The 22,972-nt window shown below is 37.3% G+C and overlaps 1 protein-coding gene across 4 annotated transcripts in view; it reads right to left on the reverse strand.

The window, feature by feature from the left end:
* Positions 1-22,972, reverse strand: part of KYAT3 (kynurenine aminotransferase 3) — a 63,764-nt gene that overhangs the window by 12,938 nt on the left and 27,854 nt on the right. For all 4 annotated transcript variants that reach the window (XM_077905330.1, XM_077905331.1, XM_077905332.1 and 1 more), the window contains 8 exons: positions 20,537-20,595; positions 19,877-20,021; positions 14,819-14,968; positions 12,070-12,156; positions 11,161-11,286; positions 10,943-11,063; positions 3,025-3,101; positions 1,173-1,262 (listed from right to left, as the gene is read on the reverse strand). In XM_077905330.1, the coding sequence (XP_077761456.1) occupies positions 1,173-1,262; positions 3,025-3,101; positions 10,943-11,063; positions 11,161-11,286; positions 12,070-12,156; positions 14,819-14,968; positions 19,877-20,021; positions 20,537-20,595 (855 nt within the window). The remainder of the gene's footprint in view (positions 1-1,172; positions 1,263-3,024; positions 3,102-10,942; positions 11,064-11,160; positions 11,287-12,069; positions 12,157-14,818; positions 14,969-19,876; positions 20,022-20,536; positions 20,596-22,972) is intronic.

Raw genomic sequence — 22,972 nt, forward strand, 5'->3', positions numbered from 1 at the left:
CCCCTCTGATTTATTTCCTCCCACTCTTGTCCTTTGATCAACCCATCCCACTCTTGTGCTTTTTGTGGATGCAAACTGATAGCCAGCCTGCCTACTCCAAGGCCTTTGCACTTGTTGTTCTCATAGTCTGGAAGGTTCTTCCCTACATAACCCATGTCAGTACTTAAGCTTCAGTTCATAGTTCAAATGTCACCTTCTCAGTGAGGCTTTCAAAGATTACTCGATTTAATATTGTATGTTACCCCCTTAGCACTGTAGCCAAAATCCTCTTTTGGCCTTTTAACTGCCTTCCAGAAAAAGACTTTTTTTTTTTTTGGTGTTCTAATTATTCACAGAATGATGATACATAGATCCCTGTTTTATAAATATATTTTTAAAAACACAGAAACAGTGTTAAAAAGATATACATTAGAAAGTCTTGCACCCACCCCTGTCCCTATGCACAAGAGTCAGAGTCATGTTAGAATGATATGATCATGAGCCAAGGAATGTGAGCAGTCCCTAGAAGATGGAAAAGACAGGGAACAAATTCTCCCGTACAACCTCTAGAAGGAACACCAGAATGCAGACACCCTGTTTTTAGCTCTCTAAGACCCATTTCAGATTGCTGATCTCCAGAACTTTAAGCCAAAAAATTTGTTCTAAGCCATCAAGTATGTGGCAATTTGTCATAGAAAAATAGGAAACTAATACAAAATTCACATTATATGTAAATGTTTGGATAAACCATGGTTTGTTTAATTAATTCTAAAGATGGATAATGACTAACTCCTATCTTCTGCAATAAATGGCTGTATACATACAGAGCTTCTTATGTGTACAGATAGTAGCCACTGGGTAAACTACCAGAAGATGGATTACTGCTTTGGGAGGTATCCACATCTATATTTTTGCTTGGTGTCGTCACTGTCCTTCACAGAATCTGCAGCACTTTGCAATCCCACCAGCAATGTATGAGGGTTCAGAGTTAAAACTTGATGTATTTAAATAAACAAAAAAAATCTCTTCTTGATAGCAACAAATACGTGTCTGCTCCTAAATTCCCAAACAATACTAGCCGCCTGCCTCAAAAGGTCATCATGGGAAGAACTAAGCCAATTCGAATACACAGCATAAAAATAACACCTTTACCAAAAGACCATGCTTCAATCCCAAGTTACCATAAAACCTACCTGTAAAGGAGTCGCACAAGTATAAATGGTGTTTTGTTGAACTGTCTGTAAATGTTTTATCAAGTGATTAGGACCAATGGACCAGCCAAGCTGGAAAAGGAAAAGATAAAAAGCAGATTTCAAAAAACAAATCTAACTGGCTGTATCAGATCTGACTGAGTAGCTCAGCTTAATGTAATTATTAAATATAGGCAAGCCTAAAATGTTCACACCATGAAAGTAATGCAGTATTAGTATTTACTCATCATTGCAACACTGTTCTTTAGTGGGAAAGTTTCCCACTGGACTAAACCTTGCCTTCAGAAGGTAAACAGTATCCTTAATCGCTATTACCCTTTTCTTTCCTCATTTGCTACTTCTGATATTCTGAAGGTCTAAAAACTGTTAACAAAGCTTATCTGAATTAGATAAAAGTAACTCTGGATGAGGGCCGTAGGGACTCTTCCATAACTTGGTTCTGCAGGCTCCATTTTTGATACTCCCTGCTTCTTGGCCATGTGCAGGAGATGCCAGTTGGCAGACAGCCAAGTTTCAACTGGGTAAATTGCTATTGTATTACATAGTGCAGGGCTCAAGTTCGCAGATTCTGAAGCCAGACTGCCTGCGCTGGCTTGATTTGATCAGCAATATAACCTCAGGCAACTTACTTAACTTCTCTGTAGTAGCTTTATTGCCTGTAGAACAGGGGAAATAAGTTATACTCACCTCATAAGGCCATCATGAGAATGAGCATGTGTAAAGCACTTAGAACTTGGCACGTAAGTGCCAAAATATTAGCTATTATTATTTTTTCCTCCTTTTATATTAACATGCAATAATCTGAACATTCTTTGCAAAGAAACGAGTGCCATTAGTTTATTACTTATAAAATGAAAAATTACCTATTTTCTCTGCCATTTGCAATGACATGAACAGAGCCAGACAGTATTAAGTGAAATAAGTTAGTCAGAGAAAGACAAATAACATATGATTTCACTCGCACATGGAAATTTTGTTTTTTTTTTTTAAAGATTTTATTTATTTATTCATGAGAGACAGACTGAGAGAGAGAGGCAGAGACACAGGCAGTGGGAGAAGCAGGCTCCATGCAGGGAGCCCGATGTGGGGCTCGATCCCAGGACCCCAGGATCACACCCTGAGCCAAAGGTAGACACTAAACCGCTGAGCCACCCAGGGATCCCCTCACACGTGGAATTTAAGAAACGAAACAAATGAGCATAGGAAAAGAGAGAAAGAGAAAGAGAGAGAAAGAGAGAGAGGGGCAAACCAAGAAACAGACTTAACTGTAGAGAACAAAGAGATGGTTATCAGAGGGGAGGTAGGTGGGGGATGGGTGAAATAGGTGATGAGGATTAAGGAGGGCACTTGTGATGAGCACTGAAGTTGTATGGAGGTGCTGAACCACCATATTGTACACTGGAAACCAATATTATACTTTATGTTAACTAACTGGAACTTGACATAAAATCTTTATTTTTATTTATTTATTCATGAGAGACAGAGACAGAAAGGCTCTAGGTAGAGGGAGAAGCAGGCTCCTCACAGGGAGCCTGATGCAGGACTTCATCCCTGGACCCAGCATCACGCCCTGAGCTGAAGGCAGATGCTCAACTACTGAGCTACCCAGGTGTCCCAAATAAAAACATTCTTAATAAAAAAACGATCAGGTCTCAAAAAGGATAAAGGCCAACATGAAAGCTAAATTAGTAAATAATAAGGAAAAGATCAAAGTCTAAGTCTAAAAACTTGTGTAAATTGATTATATACCCATTTAAAACACACACATACAAAAACTCTATAAGCAATAAAATACATGCCTGTTTTAAAGCAATTACATTCTTTTGCATCTTACCTTCCAACCAGTTACACTGAAAGTCTTTCCAGCACTTCCTATTGTTATTGTTCTCTCCCACATACCTGGAAAAGTAGCTAAATAGGAAAGAGAGGGGAAAAAAAGGTTAAGTAATTGCTTTCCAGTCAATATATATTCAGTATAATCTAAAAATGTAACCATAGAGTAATCAGTATATTTCAATAGGTTTTTAAAATATCGCGTAACTTTAACCCAAACACAATTGAAAATGTTACAGTGCTTTAAAAGACTGTAATATCTGATAGATTAGATAATTTTAAGGAGCAAAATTACTTCCAGGGGCAGGAGTGTCAGTCAGCAGGGTTCCCAGCAGTGGTCACACAAGCTGTGGCACCCAGGGCTCAGTGTCAGTGGTAGCTGCGCATTCAATATTCTCTTCCTGTGGCAATGTTTTGGTTGTGGGTCCTGGCTATTGTTTACTCACCTCTACTCTGCCCATTTTCTGAGTCTGTTTCTCGAGGATTCCTAAGGCAATAGTTTTTAAAATGTGGTCCCCACACCAGCAATAGCAGTACCAGTGGGGAACTAGTATGGAAGGCAAATTATTGGACTGCATCCGAGACTTACTGAATCAGAAACTCTGGGGGATAGGGCAATCTGGGTGTGCATGCGCGTGTGTGGTGTATGCATGTTTCGCTAACACCTTTGAAGCATAAATTCCACACCATAAAATCTACTTCTTGAAACTGTTTAATTCAATGGTTTTTAGTACATCTGCAGAGCTGGGCAACCAGTTTTAGAATATTTTTTTCACCCCAAAAGAAGCCCATACCTTTTGGGTATCACCCTTTAATATCTCCATGGCCAAGAGCACAAGAACCTGTGCCTGAAAGGAGCTTATCTAACATACTTATTCTCTCCACAATGCACACCATGGCCTTCTTACCCTTAGAAATATTAGCCAGCATTTCAGCACTACACTTAGGGTCTATTTTAAACAACAAAATCACCATGAAAAGGATACTTGTTTATGTATCAGTGGAAATAAGAAGGCAGAGTGTTGCCTTGTTGATCTCAACTGAGAACATGTGTATCGGGTGACTCCAATTTCTTACCCCTCTCTGTATGTCTATGAACAAAGTGCCAAGAGTATTGACTTTGGGGTTAAAAATCTACTTCAGTGAGTAGGGCATTCACAAATGTGGATTCCACATATAACGAGAAATGACTGCATAAAGGTTTTCAAGTTGATTGATATCTTTAACCAAATCATTCGTTCCTGTACTTAATAACTTATCAAACACTAATTAGCAATGACCAGGTGCCAGGGACTAAGTCAGATCTAGAGGAGTTTAATGTCTAGTGGGGGAAGGGGAAAAGTAAAATAACAATCATAATACAGTGAGATAAGTTCTGTAATCACATGAACTGTCACACAAAAACAGAAGAAGGTGTTAGGAGTAGCTTTCTGCAGCTGGTGATGCTTGAGCTGAGACACGGAAGACCATATAGACTTTGCCAGTCACAGAAGGGGAAGAAAGGTATTTGGGATAAAGGGAATGAAGGTAACAAAGTCATGGAGGTACAGAATGTAAAAGCTTGTGATTTTTGCTGGACATTGATAAATGATGCCCTTGTTAATCTTTTGAGAATGCTACCTACACTGCTCTTTGGATTCCTCAGGTAATTTAGTTGTGAAATTCTTCACATGCAATTCCATGAGCTTTTCACTTGTTTTTTAGACGTACGGTAGAAACACCTATGTTGTTCTAAGAGTGTTGGTAAACACAAAGAGAAAACAAATAGCCATATCTAAGCTACGGTTTTCTTAGTCTCATATGCAAGTAAAGTGCCTACTAAAATGTACGGTAGCTAAAGAAATTTCCAAAATGGATTCATACATAATCTCAGTCCACTGTGAAACATCTGCCAATATTTGTAAAGGTAGGAATATTATATAAATCCAAAAAGTTATGGTTGTATTTTCTGTGGAGTATACAAAAAAACAAAAAGATAAATGAAAATATTTAGAGGATTGACTTGAAGAAAGAATATTCTAACATTTGATATTAATTATCATATCCTTTCAAACTTTCGGACATTTCTAGTCTTCCAAAGTAATCCAGAAGAATTTCATGATACATGTCCCACCTATTTGATGGGAGAAAAATATAAATGACATATAATGCAGAGTATTACCTTCTTTAAAGTAATAATATAGGGGCACCTGAGTGGTTCAGTCAGTTAAGTGTCCAACTCTTGATTTTGGCTCAGGTCATGATCTCAAGGTTGTGAGATTAAGCCCTGGATGGGGCTTCATGCGGAGTGTGGAGCCTACTTAAGATTCTCTTTCCTTCTTCCTCTGCCCTACCCCCCACAACGTCGCTTGCACACTCTCAAAAAAATAAACGAGGGGCACCTGGATGACTCAGTGGTTGACCATCTGTCTTTGATTCAGGTCATGATCCTGGGGTCCTGAGATCAAGTCTCACAATGGGCTGCCCACAGGGAGCCTGCTTCTCTCTTTGTGTCTCTCATGAATAAATAAATAAAGTTTTTAAATGAATGAATGAATGAATGAATGAATGAATGAATGAATAAAAAAAGAAAGTAATAATATATATCCCAAACCAGGAAGGTCTAGTAATAAGAACAATATTTAGAAAAAAAATTCTTTGAAAATAATAATCACCCAGAGAAATGAACACAGTCCTAACATGTTTTCTTTTTTTTTTTTTCTAACATGTTTTCTTGATAAATTATATACAAAGGGAATCAAAACTACTTACATGTCAACTGTAGAGTTTTTTTTTCCAGAAAATATCAAGTTATAGGCATAATATTTTTTAAGAAAGGGTTAAGTCATTTGGATGATTATTTTAGCCATCTGAGAGTGGATGTCTTTTTTATTCAGCAGTAAACTGATCAACTGAATAACTTACAAAGAATTTTATACTAATTATCCAGATGCTAGAAGATTCATATATCAATATCAATGTATTAATAGAATTTTTTTCTAGAGAGGGTTTTTTTTTTTTGTTAACCTTTCAGTCAGAAAGGTTATTTTACAGAAACCAGGAGAGATCATTTGAATCAAGAATCTGATCCAGGAACAAATTCTACTACTTCAATAAAAAGGGCCCTAAGGAATTTTAAAACATACGGATGTTCATGTCCTTTCCATCTCAGAGATTTGGGGAGCTACAGAAATTCATGTAAACAGAGCAGAATACCACAGCATTGTCTGTGAATCTACAGACCTTTTTACAAAAAAACTGCAGGTCTGATCATTTAAAAAAATGCCTAGGGGCACCTGGCTGGTTCAGTTGGTAGAGCATGCAACTCTTGATCTCAGAGTTGTGAGTTCAAGCTCCATGTTGGGTGTTGTGATTATTTAAAAACAAAAGCAAAAATAAAAACAAAAAAAGCTAGGGGCACCTGGCTGGCTCAGCTGGAGAAGCATGGCATTCTTGGTTGTGAGTTCAAGCCTCACAATGGGTGTAGAGATTACTTAAATGAATATATAAAAACAAAATAAAAACCAAACCCAAAACATCAGTTATAGTGTTGGTATGCTTGCTCGCATTTATATCTGAACGGCAACTAATTGTTCTTTGCACTTCTCATCTATGACCCATGATCCTTAAATCAGCCATGGCAGCTAGATGAGTCATTCACAGGTGGCTTAGGCTTCAGTGGAAGTCAGATAAAGATTAGAGACACGAGGATGAGTGCTACCCCAGGGAAAACTCTCAGTGAAAGCATGAGGATGATGTTAATTCATGATGTATGGCTAGAAAGCCTCAGTGTGTTATATTAAAGAAATACTATCACACTCTGCAAATTGATGAAATAGCCATTTTGCATCTTTCGTGTAACAAAGGCCACTGTATTTGATAGAATAGCTAAGTTTTCATGGAACCAAACTGTACTTTCTAAATAATTTTTTTTTTGCTTATGGGCTGTTACAACAACTAAAAATTCTGAGTTAAAAATGTATGTCTTGATATCTGCAGCAAGTAATATCTGCTACATTTCTACTATGATGGCTTCTATAACATGAGGTTTAAACAGTGTAATAAAGGTTCAAATAATAAATCTCAAGATCATTTATCTTTATTTTTAAACTTTTTAAAGGAAGATTTTATTTATTTGAGAAAGAGAGAGAGTGTGTGCACATACAAGGGGTAGAGAGAGAAGCAGGCTCCTTGGTGAGCAGGGAGCCCGATGAGGACTCCATCCCAGGATATCAGGATAATGACCTGAGCTGAAGGTAGATGCTTAACTGACAGAGCCCCCCAGGTTCCCAAGATCATTTAAAGTTATCTATTGGAAAAATATTGCTAAACTGAGTTAACTAAAACTCTAAAGATTTGAGGGATTATTGCATAGACATGGACATATGTTTTATGTTAAATAAAAACTGTATTCAGAAATTAGATGCAAAAAAAAAAAAAGAAATTAGATGCTTATTCCTCTCTCTGCTTAATTATTGAAATTACAAAAAATTAGTTGTCCATATTGATCTGATTTTCGCCCAGAAATAGTTCAAATGACCTCTTATTCCTCTCTCTGCTTAATTATTGAAATTACAAAAAATTAGTTGTCCATATTGATCTGATTTTCGCCCAGAAATAGTTCAAATGACCTCAGAGATCATCGAAAAGAAGGGTGAAGATGAACTCTATTGCAATTTGACACATAACAGCAGTTTGCTGTGTCAAAGCACCACCACACCTTGCAAATCTCTGGCTGTCTTCTGTTTATCCAGTCTTCCTGACAAAATGCTCTTCTGTGGGTTCCACCATCAACAAAATTTTGTTGACTGACAAAACTGTTTCCCCTCACAATTCGATCCTATCAGGCCTATAATTCCACTTGTCTCCAGACATCTCCATGTCTCACAGACACTAAAACTTAGCAAGACTAAAGCAGGAGAGGCAGGAGTATTCCTTTCTCCTCACAGATCTCCTCCTGAGCACATCTCCACCTCTGCTTAAGAGCCTCATCATTGCCAAGGGGGCCGGACCAGAGGTCTCAGAATCATACCTGCTTGTTCCCTTCCCATCTACAAATGCTATACTCTGTCCTACCCCCGCCCATTGTTTTGACTATTAAATAACCCACAAGCATCAACCCTACTGCTAGCAAATCTGACTCATTTCAGATCCTCACCTATACTGGTTTTTAGCTTTATAAAACAAATCCAATCACATAACCAATTCCCCTGCCTTGGCACACCTCTTGTAGCAGTTCTCAAAGTACGCTCATTAGAACTTTGGTGATCAAACTAATGTGGATAATTCTTTTTAAATCAATTTTAAGTTTTCTTCCGTGAAATTTTCTTAGCACTTAAAATAAGTACTATTTACCTGATAGCATGTGCTACCATCAGTGAAACAAATGAACATTTATAGCAAGTGAATACTAATGGCAAAATTAAAAAAAAAAACCTCTGATGTATTTATTTCAATGGCTCTTTGTTATAAATATACAGTGAACTGTGATTCTTTTTTTTTTTTTTTTTTTTAAATTTTTATTTATTTATGATAGTCACACAGAGAGAGAGAGAGAGGCAGAGACACAGGCAGAGGAAGAAGCAGGCTCCATGCACCGGGAGCCCGACGTGGGATTCGATCCCGAGTCTCCAGGATCGCGCCCTGGGCCAAAGGCAGGCGCCAAACCGCTGCGCCACCCAGGGATCCCTCTTTTTTTTTTTTAATTTTTATTTATTTATGATAGTCACAGAGAGAGAGAGAGAGAGGCAGAGACATAGGCAGAAGGAGAAGCAGGCTCCATGCACCGGCAGCCCGACGTGGGATTCCCGGGTCTCCAGGATCGCGCCCTGGGCCAAAGGCAGGCGCCAAACCGCTGCGCCACCCAGGGATCCCTGAACTGTGATTCCTTTTTTTTTTTTTTTTTTTTTTTAATTTTATTATTTTTTTTTCTTTTTATTTATTTATGATAGTCACAGAGAGAGAGAGAGACAGAGACACAGGCAGAGGGAGAAGCAGGCTCCATGCACTGGGAGCCTGATGTGGGATTCGATCCTGGGTCTCCAGGATCGCGCCCTAGGCCAAAGGCAGGCACCAAACCGCTGCGCCACCTAGGGATCCCTGAACTGTGATTCTTATATTGACTTTCATTTTTTAAAATTTTTAAAAAGATTTTATTTATTTATTTATTCATGAGAGACATGGAGAGAGGGGGAGAGAGAGAGAGAGAGGCAGAGACACAGGCAGAGGGAGAAGCAGGCTCCATGCAGAGAGCGTGACTTGGGACTCAATCCCAGGTCTCCAGGATCATGCCCTGGGCTGAAGGTAGCGCTAGAACGGTGAGCCACCCGGGCTGCCCTTATACTGACTTTTAAAAAAAAATATTTATTTTAGGGAGAGAGAGCGAGAGAGCGAGCATGTTTGCATGCTCAACCGGGGAAAAGGACAGAGGGAGAAAATCTTCAAGCAGGCTTTCCACTAAGCATGGAGCCCCACGCAGGGCTCAATCTCACAACTCTGAGATCATGACCTGAGTCAAAACCAGAGTTGGATGCTCAACCCACTGAACCACCCAGGAGCCCCTAATGAATTCTTCTAATTATTATATTCCTGTTAGGAAAACTGCTTCTTGTGGTAGAAACAATATATCCTTATTTCAAGATGTGAACTTTGTGGCTTTGAGGTGCTCTCTATTGAGGCTTTGGGCTTCAGAACCATTGACCCCCTCCACAAGTTTAAGCTCTGTTCTCATATTCAAGGCTGTCCGAATTACCTCTACTTTTCCATTATCATCTGTGCCTGTTATATTCTTATAAACCACTCGTGCTATATCTTGACCTGTTATATCTCCTTGCCTCATATCTGATAATGAATTTTCTTTCTACCTCTCTGCTTAAACAAATTCCATCTTTTGCCCACTCCTTTTTTGATCCCCTCAAGCACTTGCTTTGTCCTATTTCTACAATTTATAATCACCATAGGGATAATTATGATATATGCAACTATTGATATATAAGTGCACTAATTTTTTTATTTATTGATTTATGCGACAGTGATTTTAGTTTCCCTTTCCTTTTTCATTTCTATTCATTTATTCATCAGTTGCATTCTGATCATCTGATCATCATCACGTGCAAGATCCTCTCCTGGAAACTGGAGATTCAGAAGACACGAAAACAAACAGAAATCACTATGTTCTAGCACGTAGAAGTAAACAATATAGATCTTCACATTCATTATAAAGGAAAAAAACAGAACAGGAAGAAAAAAAAAGCAAAGCAATGCTGGAAGGAAAACTTGTAACTATCTTAAGTGTGGCCATAAAACTGGCATCTGAATAACCCTGGGGGAAGTGAGAGACTGAGCCATGTGGATATCTAGGGGGAAAAGTGTTTCTGGCATTGGAAGGGCAAGTGCAAAGATCCAAAGTCTGCAGCCTAGCATACAGTCTTATAGTTGATATCAGTTTGAACAACTCCAGAAGACACTGAAGCACTTGTGAGATGGCCAAGTAGTGATGAAGAATTCCCAGCCAAGAATCAAGGATCAAGCAGCAATAGCTTACTGGCCCTGCAATTTTCTCTTGTTGATTTGGCATTTTGGCAAACTGCTCAGCATAGACAGTCCTGCTTGGGAACAAGTAAGCTCCCTGTATCTTATGTACCAAGCCATAGATGGATTCTTGATAAAAAGCCAAGGATATAGCTCAGAGTATGACTTCTCTGGTTTCATAGCTTTATAGTATGATCCAAAAATCTCTTCCCCTTAGTTTATACTCCTTGTCCTTCAATCTGTTTATTAATTCACTCAAGCATCATTTATTCAAATACCATTTAAGTGCTCATATGGACAGCTACCCATTGCAAGGACTATTTTAAAGCTGTTCTGGGATCCTTTCCAATCAGTTGTTCCACACGTGCCCAAACACATTTAGATTTGTGACTCTATGTAATAACCAGTACCTATTTTTAAATGCTTATTTCCAGTATATACAAGCCATTCATAAACCTCATCACTGATGCAGAGTGTGTCATATTTGATGCAAAGGTCAGCAATTACTTGGAGTTCCTCTTTGGTATATACCTATATGTATAAAGAAAATAAGAGAGCAGAGCCAATTATGATTAAACATGTGAGAAAATGATAGGTCAGAAGCTGTAAAAAGAGATCAAAGACTCACCTTACCAATGGGGTTATGTGGAGTATTCAGTATAATGGCTTTGGTTTTAGAATTAAATTTACTTGCCAGTTCTTGAGGATCCAAAGTCCAGTCAGAACTAGACCATTTTTTCCCATCAACAGGTTTCTAAGTATTAAGAATCAAAATGTGATTTAATTCAATTAATTCATGTTTGCTGTCTTACAAATAAATAACCTAACTGGGAAAAATATTAGAGAAAGGTAAGGCAAAGGTAACTGAATACATGACTAACAAAGAAAATAAACAGAAATCACTAAGCCTGGGGAGCCCAAGAGGACTTGAGTCTCATGCTCACACATATTAAATGTGAAAATAAACTCTGTCCACATAAACAGCTGTTAAAGTATCTGTATTCCTTCAAAGGAGCCAGCTATAACTATGGTTAACATGTTTAGTATAATATAAGAGTCTGTGATTCACCTCATGTATTATTTATTTTAGTAAGATTTTTAAAAAGACAGTGTAGCACACTTTATTAAATTCCTAAAAATAATAGCAAAAAAAATAAAAAATCACTTCATTCAGAATTCAAAAAGCATTTATGGAGCACCCAGCATACACCATACACTGTTAGTCACTGGGGAGTGGTGCTATAAAAGTGAGTTAGAAATGGTTTCTGAGCTGGTGGTGCTCATGTTGGTGGGGGAGCCACATAACTACAAAAGATAACATTACATATAATATGAATGCTAATACAACAGAGACACATAGCAAACACAGGATAAAGTAATAAAAGTTGCCCTTTTGAAGATGTTGATTACCTTTAGCCTAGTAGAGATACATAATAAATCCCAAAATGTAAACAAAGTAGAAATTTTATCAGGGACAAAGTAATTATATATATTTTCAAAACACCTTAAAGCATGTGAATGGTACTGGCAAACTTACAGATCTTAGGGGAATAAAAACAGGTGTTCCTCCAGCCATTCTCACCATTGGCTCATAGCAGTCATAGAAAGGCACTATTATTATGACCTAAAATAAAACCAAATAAGAAAATAACATATCAATTATTCATTCATTAAAAAAATCTGTGTACCTACTATGTGTAAGGTATCATACTACATGCTGAGATGCAGCAGTGAAAAAGCTGGCCTTCCTTGTTTTCATGGAGCTAACGGCCAAATGGAAGATTTTTTTTTTTTTTTTAAGAGACACACAGAGAGAGAGAGGCAGAGACACAAGCAGAGGGAGAAGCAGGCTCCATGCAGAGAGCCCGACGTGGGACTTGATCCCCGGTCTCCAGGTTCAGGTCCTAGGCTGAAGGCAGCACTAAACCGCTGAGCCACCCGGGCTGTCCAGGAGAGAGAGAATCTTAAACAGGTTCCATGTCCAGCCTGATGGGGAGCTTGATCTTACAACCCTAAGATCATGATCTGAGTTGAGATCAAGAGTTAGGTACTTGGGGATCCCTGGGTGGCTCAGCGGTTGAGCATCTATCTGCCTTTGGCTCAGGTGTGATGCTGGAGACCCAGGATCGAGTCCCACATCGGGCCCCTTGCATGGAGCCTGCTTCTCCCTCTGCCTGTGCCTCTGCTTCTCTCTGTGTGTCTATCATGAATAAATAAATAAAATCTTTAAAAATAAATAAACCTTAAAAAAAAAAATAAACCTTAAAAAAAAAGTTAGGTACTTAACCAACTGAGCTACCCAGGTGCCCCTCTTTTTAAAGCTAGTAATATTTCATGAAAGTTTCATATTATTATAGTTTTAATATTTGTTATTTTAATGGCTATTTGGGAGTCTTCTGAATTCTAGAAGTTTTTTTTTTTTTTTTTTTTTTTTTTTTAATTTGCTTGGATAAATAACAATGCTGAGGTGCCTGGGTGGCTCAGGTGGTTGAATGTCGACTCTTGATTTCAGAATCTTTGTTTGTTCCCTTTGGGAAGAGATCCTTCCCTCAGGTGGACTGTAAGTTCTTAATTAGTCTGTGAAATTCTCAGGGACCAGAATGACCTATCTTTGAACTCTGGTGAGAAACACAGTGCCTGATTTGAAGTGAGAGTTCAATAAAGGAAAATAAATTGGGGAGGCAAGGAGGTAAAATTGAAAGAATATACTTGACACTCTTTGCCGTAATTTCTTTATTTTTATGACGGGAATAATTCCCCTCTCTTTTTTTAAAGAGTATTTACTGAACACTGAGTATTTTAGGGACTGGCAGTACAGCAATAAACTGGTTCCCTTGGAACTTATATTCTACAGAGAGACACAATAAACCAGAAAAGACAGAAGTAAATTAGATAATTTCAGATACTAATAAATGCTATAAAGAATATAAAACAGGTCAATGTGATAGAAAGTGATCAGATACAGTGATCAGGGAAGAATGAACAAAGAAAAGAAGGTCAAGGGCTGAGCCTCTAGATGCTCCAGCAGAGTGCAGGAGGACGCAACAAAGGATTAACAACATCAAAGAATGAGATAAAACTTCCAACTAGTTTATAGGATTAAAGGAGATTACGTATATGAAAGTATACCTATACTTCCTTAAGATGTTTCTTTAAGTAGTTTATTGTCTGGCATAGTAGAGGGAATTAGAGATGTAAAAGAATAACATAATACAAAGTTAATAGCAGTATCTTTTATATAAGAGGCACAGATAAAGTGCCGCGAGAGCTCAAAGAAAGGAATTAACAACAACACAGATCAGGGTAAATATTCATTCCTCAGACTCTGCTTAAGCAATGCCTCTCTGGAGTTTTCCAGGCCTGCATTAGCAGAGCCATCACCACCATAAGTTACACATTCTCCGTTACTGACTATTACATGCATTCCTATTCACCAGTTTGCCAGTATCTCTTCTACTAGTGGGAAACTCCTTCCACACAGACTTAAAAAAAAATCTCCCATGGTGCCTAGTACAGGAGATCCTCAGTGATTTCTGAATGAATGAAGAGGTCAGAAAATACTGAAGCAGAGGTATTGGAATGATAATGGGGACATGGGAGCAGAGACTGAATTTGGGGCCATGTGGGTCATAGCACTAAAGCAAAAATCACTCATCCTTTTTGTTACACATGGTGCTGCTAACAATGCCAGGCACTAAAACACACTAACCAAGTGCTTGCTGATTGAGTTCAGATAAGGGTAATTTTAGTAGTGCAAATGAAAGAGCCATTTTCCCCATCATTGCTAGCCCCTTCCAGTTACCCTTATCTAAACAGGCTGTAAATATAAGAACGAGTCACATGCAACAAAATAGATGAATCTCAGAGACATAATGATAAATGAAAGAAGCTGTTCAAGAATACATACTGTGTGATTCCATTTATATCAGGTTAAAGAGCAGGTAAAATGAGCCTATGGTGATAGAAGATAGAAGAGTAGTTACCTCTGGGAGAATATAAACTAGGAAGGGGTAAAAGGGAGCCTTTTGGGTGCTGGAAATGTACTGTATCTTCATCTGGTATGTGGTTACATGGATATACACACACACACATATAAATATACACATGTAAAAAATTTATCAAGCTGAATACTTAGTATCTATGAATTTTACTTGTGTGTACTATACTTCAAAAATTATTAAAAATAGAGTGTGGAAAAAAATAGAGTGTGAAATAAGTAAAAGACTCAAAGGCAGTATAAATGATAACGATTGATATAGGTAAGATGATAATATTAATATACTTACTTCGTCTCCCTCATCAATTAATCCTTGAATGGCATTAAAAAGAGATCCATATGCTCCTATTGTTACAAGGATTTCTTTATTTGGATTGATTGGATTTTGATAAAATTTTTCATATAAGCAGGATAAAGCTTTCACAAGTGATGGATGACCCTGTTGAGTACAAAAGAAGAAAAAAAAAACCCTTGAATTTGATTATGGGATCTACCTGGAAGTATTCTGGATCTAAAATGAAAGAATTTTTAAAAGTTGGTTTTATCTTTATAATTATCCAAAGAAAATTTGTATTTTTTAATGGAAATAAAAAACATTTTCCCCTACTTTCAGAGGATTCCTACATCAATGGTCATAAAAACTTGCTAAGGACTAATAAAAATCCTATTAACCAATTGGTTTTGGAATTTTAAAAAGTTCCAACCTATTTGCTTTGATAAAAATTGACTTCAGTATCAAATGTACTTTTGATAGCAATCAAATCACATTCAATTACTTTATTGTTGACAATAATTAAATCAGATTGGATAGAGTTGGACTTTTTCCCCAGTTAAAAGAAGGAAACCTGCATTGTCTATATATCCTGAATCTATTCTTCCATGTTACCAGAGAGGCTATTATGCCAACCAATGGACTATGCAGAGAGGGCAAAGTAAATTCCTCAAAGAAATGCACATTAGTGCTCATGTGAGAGTAAATGTTAGGAGGAAGTAGGATATTCTTCACCACTGTGATAGCCTAGAGGGGAGGATTCATCCAAGCGAACAATGTTCCTCAGGAGGAATGAAAAGAATATAAATGCGCAAAGTCTGAGGCATGTAGGAAGTCTTAACTCCTTGATTAGCTCTTCCTCGATTCTTCTCTTCTTCTATGTTCGCTGCTCTCCCCCTCTTTCTCTTTCTTTTCCTTTCCTTTTCTCCTCCTTGTCTTATTTGGCATTGAAGTCAGTATTTCTTATTTTTCCTGCCTAGCATGTGGCTCCTTTTTTTGCTTTTGGAGAACCACCTTCATATTTTGTCAGTTGCAAGTGAGAGTCCAAGTGCAGAGCATGTGCCTTTTTTGCAAAGCACCTAGGGCTCTGGAGGAATAAACTGGGTCAGGACACAGGACAAGGAGGCTAGTGGAATATACCCCAGGTTTACAAAGTAAAATAGTCTTTGGTTGTTCTAAGTTATCTATTCTAGTTTACATGAAAGGGAGGTATGTTTTGTTAAAGATACTTTTGTTTGTCACCTTTGGTAGAATGTTGGCTAGTATGTCACAGATCTTCACCCAATTAAAATCAATAAAAACAAAGCTATAGCACATTTTTCATATTTTGAAATTAGGAGATATTATAATATTAGAGAAACTGGGTATAATTAATAATAGGGAAGGTGACGGAACATAGCCAGTAAACTTAAAAGTAATAGCAAGAGAAAAACACTACTTAAATTCAAGTTCCACAAAATATACATGATTTGTGAAAAGAGCAAGAGAAGATTGTCACCACTCCCAGAAATCCAAACTTTCCTTTGAATTTCATTTTAATCACAGGTCTAACAAATTCTAGCAAAGGATGATCTGAAAGCCACCATAAACACTACACATCTTTCCTCAGAATGATAAGGGTCTGTGTTCTAAAAATTTTTTAATTACAAAAACAATGCATGCATCATATAATAAATAAAACTAGGCAAAGATGTGTTAAAAATCATTATGATCTCTCCTCAACACTTCCTTCCCATTCCCCTGAGGTGACGAATGTCATCCACAGCCTGGTGACAGTGCAAATGCCATCCCCTGTGCTTATTCCAATATAAAAACAGATATGTTTACAAAAACTGGAAAATATTTATTTTTAATTTTTTTACTTTAAATTCAATTTGCCAACATATAGCATAACACCCAGTGCTTATCTCCCATCACACTGGAAAATATTTTAAAAATGGGCATAGGTTACAGCAAAGGAAACAATCAGCAAAACTAAAAGGCAACCCAGGGAATGGGAGAAGATATTCGCAAATGACATATCAGATAAAGGGCTAGTATTCAGAAACTATAAAGAATCTTTCAAGCTCAATACCAAAACAATAAAAAATCCAGTCAAGAAATGGGCAGAAGACATGAACAGACATTTCTCCAAAGAAGACATACTAATGGCAATAGACACATGAAAAAATGCTCAACATCACTCATCATCAGGAAAATACAAATCAAAACTACCAGTCAGAATGGCTAAAACTAACAACTCAGGAAGCAATGGATGTTAGTGAAGATGTGGAGAAAGGGGAACCCACTTGCTCTGTTGGTAGGAATGCAAACTGGTGCAGCCACTCTGGAAAACAGTGTGGAGGTTCCTCAAGTTAAAATTTGAGCTACCCTATGATCCAGCAATTTGCACTACTAGGTATTTATCCAAAAGATACAAAAGTGCGGATTCAAAGGGGCACTTGCACCCCAATGTTTATAGCAGCAATGTCCACAATAGCCAAAATATGGAAAGAGCCCAGATGTTCACCAACAGATGAACAGTTAAAGAAGATGTGGTATGTATACACACACAATGGAATATACAGCCATCAAACAGAATGAAATCTTGCCATTTGCAACGACATGGACGGAACTAGAGTATTATGCTAAGTGAAATTAGTCACAGAAAGACAAATACCATATGATTTCACTCATATGTTGAATTTAAGAAACAAAACAGATGAACCTAAGGGAAGGAGGAAAGGAAAAATAAAAGAAGATAAAAACAGAGAGGGAGGCAAATCATAAGAGACCCTAAACTGTAGGAAACAAATTAAGGGTTGCTGGGGGAGAGGTGAGTGGGGTGATGGGCATTAAGGAGGGCACTTGATGTAATGACCACTGGGTGTTATATACAACTGATAATTCTACCCCGAAACTAATAATACACTATATGTTAACTAAATTGAATTTAAACAAAAATTTTTTTTTTTAAGTTTTTTTTTTTTTTTTTTTTTTTTATTTATTTTTGACAGTCACACAGAGAGAGAGAGAGAGAGAGGCAGAGACACAGGCAGAGGGAGAAGCAGGCTCCATGCACCGGGAGCCCAACGTGGGATTCGATCCCGGGTCTCCAGGATCGCGCCCTGGGCCAAAGGCAGGCGCTAAACCGCTGCGCCACCCAGGGATCCCCTAAACAAAAATTTTTAAAAATACAAAGGGGCATAGGTTATGTTCTAATCAAACTTAATTTACAAAATTCAAGACTGGGTCAGATATGCCTCAAGGCCATAGTCTGCCAAACTCCATTAAGGATCAATTTAGGGAGAACTGACTACAATATTTTATTTCCCAATCCATGAATATCATATACCACTCCATTCAAAGTTTTGTAGTTTTTGTTGTATAGATCTTGCATATATTTTAAAAATTCTGTTCAAATACTTAACATTTTGGGATGCTATTGTAAATGGTATTTTTTTTAAATTTTACTTTCCAGCTGTTCATTTTTAGCATACAGGTTTCTGTACATTGGCCTTGTGTCCTTCAATCCTGCTCAATTGTGGTAGTAAGTTGTGGTAGTTTTTTGGTAGAATCTAGGGATCTTTGGATATCCTAGGTATTTCATCACAGAAGTACAGGGATTGGCAGAGAAGCAGAGAGGAAGAAAGTAACTAGCTGAAAATAAAATATTAATTAAGAGGCCAGTGCTGAGGCTGCATGTGTTAATGGGAGAGAAAATATGATGTGTGTCAAGAGAATATTCTCTGCAAACACTGATGTAGCCACTGTGAAAGACAGTATAGAGGTTCCTCAAAAATTAAAAATAGAGGGATCCCTGGGTGGCGCAGCGGTTTAGCGCCTGCCTTTGGCCCAGGGCGCGATCCTGGAGACCCGGGATTGAATCCCACGTCGGGCTCCCAGTACATGGAGCCTGCTTCTCCCTCTGCCTGTGTCTCTGCCTCTCTCTGTGTGACTATCATAAATAAATAAAAATTAAAAAAAAATTAAAAATAGAGCTACATATGATCCAGTAATTCTTCTGGATATTTACCTAAAGAATCTGAAAACACTAATTCAAAAAGATATAGGCACCCTATGTTTATAGCAGCATTATTTACAATAGCCAGTGCAAGTGTCCATTGAGAGACGAATGGATGGCACACCTGGGTGGCTCAGTGGTTGAGCGTCTCTCTTTGGCTCAGGGCGTGATCCCAGAGTCCCGGGATCAAGTCCTGCATCGGGCTCCCCACATGGAGCCTGCTTCTCCCTCTGCCTATGTCTGTGCCTCTCTCTGTCTCTCATGAATAAATAGTAAAATCTTAAAACAAAGAGAGAGAGATGAATGGATAAAGAAGATGTAGAGTATATGTGTATGTATATATTTATATATATACATACACATATAAAATGGAATGTATGTGTGCATGTATATAGTATATATACTATATGTATTATGGAATATTATTCTGCCATCAAAGAGAATAAAATCCTGACATTTGCAACAACATGGATGGGGCTAGAGAGTATAATTATAGTGAAATAAGTCAGAGAAAGACAAATAGTATACAATTTCACTCAAATGTGGAATCTAAGAAACAAAACAAAGGAAAAAAAGAGAGAGAGAGAGACAAAACAAAGAACAGACTCTTAACTCTAGAGGGAATAAATGGATGGTTAGCAGAGGGGAGGTCAGTAGGGGCACGGGTGAGATGGGTGAAGGGAATTAAGAGTACACATAGTGATAAGCACTGAGTAATGTATAGAATTGCTGAATCACAATACTGTACACCTGAAGCTAATATAACACTGTATGTTAACCATACTGGAATAATAATACTAAATAAATTGGAAAAAAAAAAGAGGTGACTCTCCCTTCCTTGTTGCCATAAGACCTTACACTAGAACAGCAGTAAAGGAAGGACCAAGATAGGAGGGGTTAGAAGTTGGGAACTGCTCCTTTTAGTAGAAAAAGGCAATGGTGGGGGTTCCTCTGATTATCAGGTTGGGACAGCTGGTCCCAGAAAGTCAAGTATACAGAAGTGATAGGATGACATTCTACACAATACAATATAAAATACAAGTTCATACCCCACATTGTCTTCATATACTTACAAAGCCTCGTGTATACTGGTTCAGGCTATCAATTGCTGCAATCTTTGATAACTCCTCCTTCACATATATAGGAGGGGATATATCTGGGAGGCCTTGACCAAGATTCACAACAGAGGGGTCAGCAGCCAACTTTGTAAATTCAATCCTAAAATTAAAAAATACTAATTAGTATTAATAATTACCAACTTAGCTTTTTATACCTCATGATCTTAACATAAAACTGAGAAACTAAGACCTCATTTAGTCTTACAAATAAATAAAAAAGAGGTGAGTTCCCAACAAAAACTTTACCACCTACAAAATGACTTTATCTCATTAAATGATAGCTGAACTAATGAACTTAAAAGTTTCTTACAAATTTCAATTTCATGATACCCATAGTTTCATCATCTATTTTCTTCCCTCAACCGTACCAGCTTCCTCATGGATCACAAGAAAGTTCTTTGTCCTTTTCTCTGCCTTATTTGCAGGCTTAGCACATGTGCCAGATGAATAAATCAGGTATGGATTCTTAACTTCCTTCCAGTTTCACTTGATGAATAAATTATAATGTCTTTATTTGTAGACCATAGAGGAGGCTAACAATTCCCAACTAAGAATATCAAAACGTGTAGGAAAAAAGCTTCACCAAATTATTATTGTTTATTCTAAGGCACTTACCACACGTTACTATCAAGGCCTTCAATTCGTTTTGCATTGGTAATTTTCAAAGACATCTTCTGAAAGATATAATTATTGAAAGGTTTTTAATATTTCTTTAATCAAAATTCAAAAAAGCCAGAAAATCATAGATAACTCTACCTCTTTTCCCTATTGTTGCCATTGAAAAAGAAGTACCATAATGACAAATGCCAGACCCCAGTGCAAAAATCTGAAGTGGAATCATCTCCTACCTACTCCCCTAAGGGCTGTTTTTTCTTATGATCCTTGGATGTTTATCACAAAAGAATAAAAATTTCATCCTAGCCTAAAAAAATAAGCCAGTTTGAAGGCCTGAAATATACTGAAGAGAACAATAATGATACTAAAAAAAGGTCAGCTTAAAAAAATGCCTTGAATTATTCTCTGAAGATTGTTTTAGGTAAGATGTCCTAACAGTTCCACAAATAATCTCCTTGTATGGCATACAGGAAGCACTCAAAAAAAAAAAAAAAAAAAGGTTTTAAAACTACTGAATAAAGAGTCCCAAATAATAAGAGATCATATTATTGAGTACTGAGTATGTACCAAGCACTGTTCTCAGTGTTGTACATAATTAACTCATTTCATATTCACAACAACTCTATGTAGTGGTTCTCTTGTTATCCCTAATTTACATACAAGCAAAGTGAGGTATAGAGGATAATGTTACAGACCTTTATACACCTGCTCAAGTTTACAAAAGCTGGTAACATTTAAACTCAAATAGATTCAACTCAGGATTTGAACCCAGGCAGTTTTACTCTGGAATACATACCCAGATTTCTTTTTAGATTTTATTTATTTATTTTTGAGTGAGAGTATGAGCAGGGAAAGGGCAGAGCTAGGGGGAGAGAGAGAGAATCTCAAGCAGACTCATGCTGAGCACAAACCCTCCCCACCTCCACTCCCCTCCCCCACCAACACAGGGCTCAATTCACAACCCTGAGATCACAACCCAAGCCGAAATCAAGAGTCGGATGCTTAACCAATTGGTACCCAGGTGCCCCAGATCTATTTCTATATACTGTCTTTTCTGTAATAAAACCTTATAAAAATATTACCAGAATGCTGCCTCCTAAAAAATGTATATTAGATGTTTAGATCGGGTCTCCTTACATCAAGCAAGCTAGGGTTATGGTTGAAAAATATTAAAAGTTAAAATTATGGTACAGCATACAATTTCTTAGTTCTCTAGATCTTAAAATTAAGTTTATACTATCTCCCCAAAGCACTGAATTAGCGTTGAGTTCACTGTTAACAAGCTGCTAGGGAAAAAAAAATGATTGGCAGCATTTTTACAAAGATTTTCCTAATAGAATATTAAAGCAATTTTAATTCAATCTGGGAAGAAGATAATGATAATGGTTATTAAATAGATCATTGTTCTCATTTTATTCCAACAATGGAACCAAGAAAAATATCTTTTATTCTCATATTTTTTAATCCTTGAAACTCCAATGAAGTAAATCACATGCATATTCTCCAGAGGTTACGGTGTCTTCCAGAATAGCATTATGATTAAGTACCCACCTGAACATGATGCTATTCTAGAAACTACAATTATAAAACTAAAAAATCCCAGAATGACAGACAGCAAAAGATATTTTAACAATTGTCCTTTTCACTTAAAAAATATTTAAAACTTAATGATTCATTTAGCATGTGGCTACAAAGTACAAAATCATATATAAAAGTGAGCAAAGTCTGCAGCAGATCATTTAGACATAAAGTCTAATTTTACTTAAAATATTTGGATAATTGAAGGCAAAACACATTTCCAGATTTAATTTTAAAATTTATGTCCAGAACAGTCTCTCTCACAACCTCTCGGTCTCTATTCCTCTCACTTCTATGCCTCAACCATTTTAATATTTCAGATATTCCATCTTACTTCTGTACCTTCACATAAGATCATTCCTCTATCATAATGGTCTTTCTACACCAATGTTTTTCAACCTCTTTTTCATCACTACCCCCATAAAGAGACCTTTTAGATATTTTTTCTAATCGTCTCCCCCACTGCCTTATAGAATAAGAAGTATGATTTTGTAAGGCAGGGTTGAGCTTTACAAGGTCACAAAACATTGTATTAGCTATGGTTGATTTCACCTGCCACGCACCAATTTTCTCCCCTTGAGGGCAATAATGCTCCTGTTGAGAATGCTATACTCAATTTGATCCCTGCCCCCCACCACCCTGTTTCTGCACTTGAATAACTCCTAATCCACTTGCCACTTTTCAGCTCTCAAGTTAGACTTCATTTCTTCCAGAGAGTATTTTCTGATTCCCTAGGTCAAGGTTATACGCTCTTCTTATATTCTCCTATTACATGGAGTACTTTCCAGCATTTATTATATAACACATAATTTTCCTGTTTATTTACCTGTATCCTTCCTTAGACTGTAAGCACTGAGG

This window comes from Canis aureus, chromosome 8, assembly GCF_053574225.1.
Source record: "Canis aureus isolate CA01 chromosome 8, VMU_Caureus_v.1.0, whole genome shotgun sequence".
Classification (NCBI taxonomy): domain Eukaryota; kingdom Metazoa; phylum Chordata; class Mammalia; order Carnivora; family Canidae; genus Canis; species Canis aureus.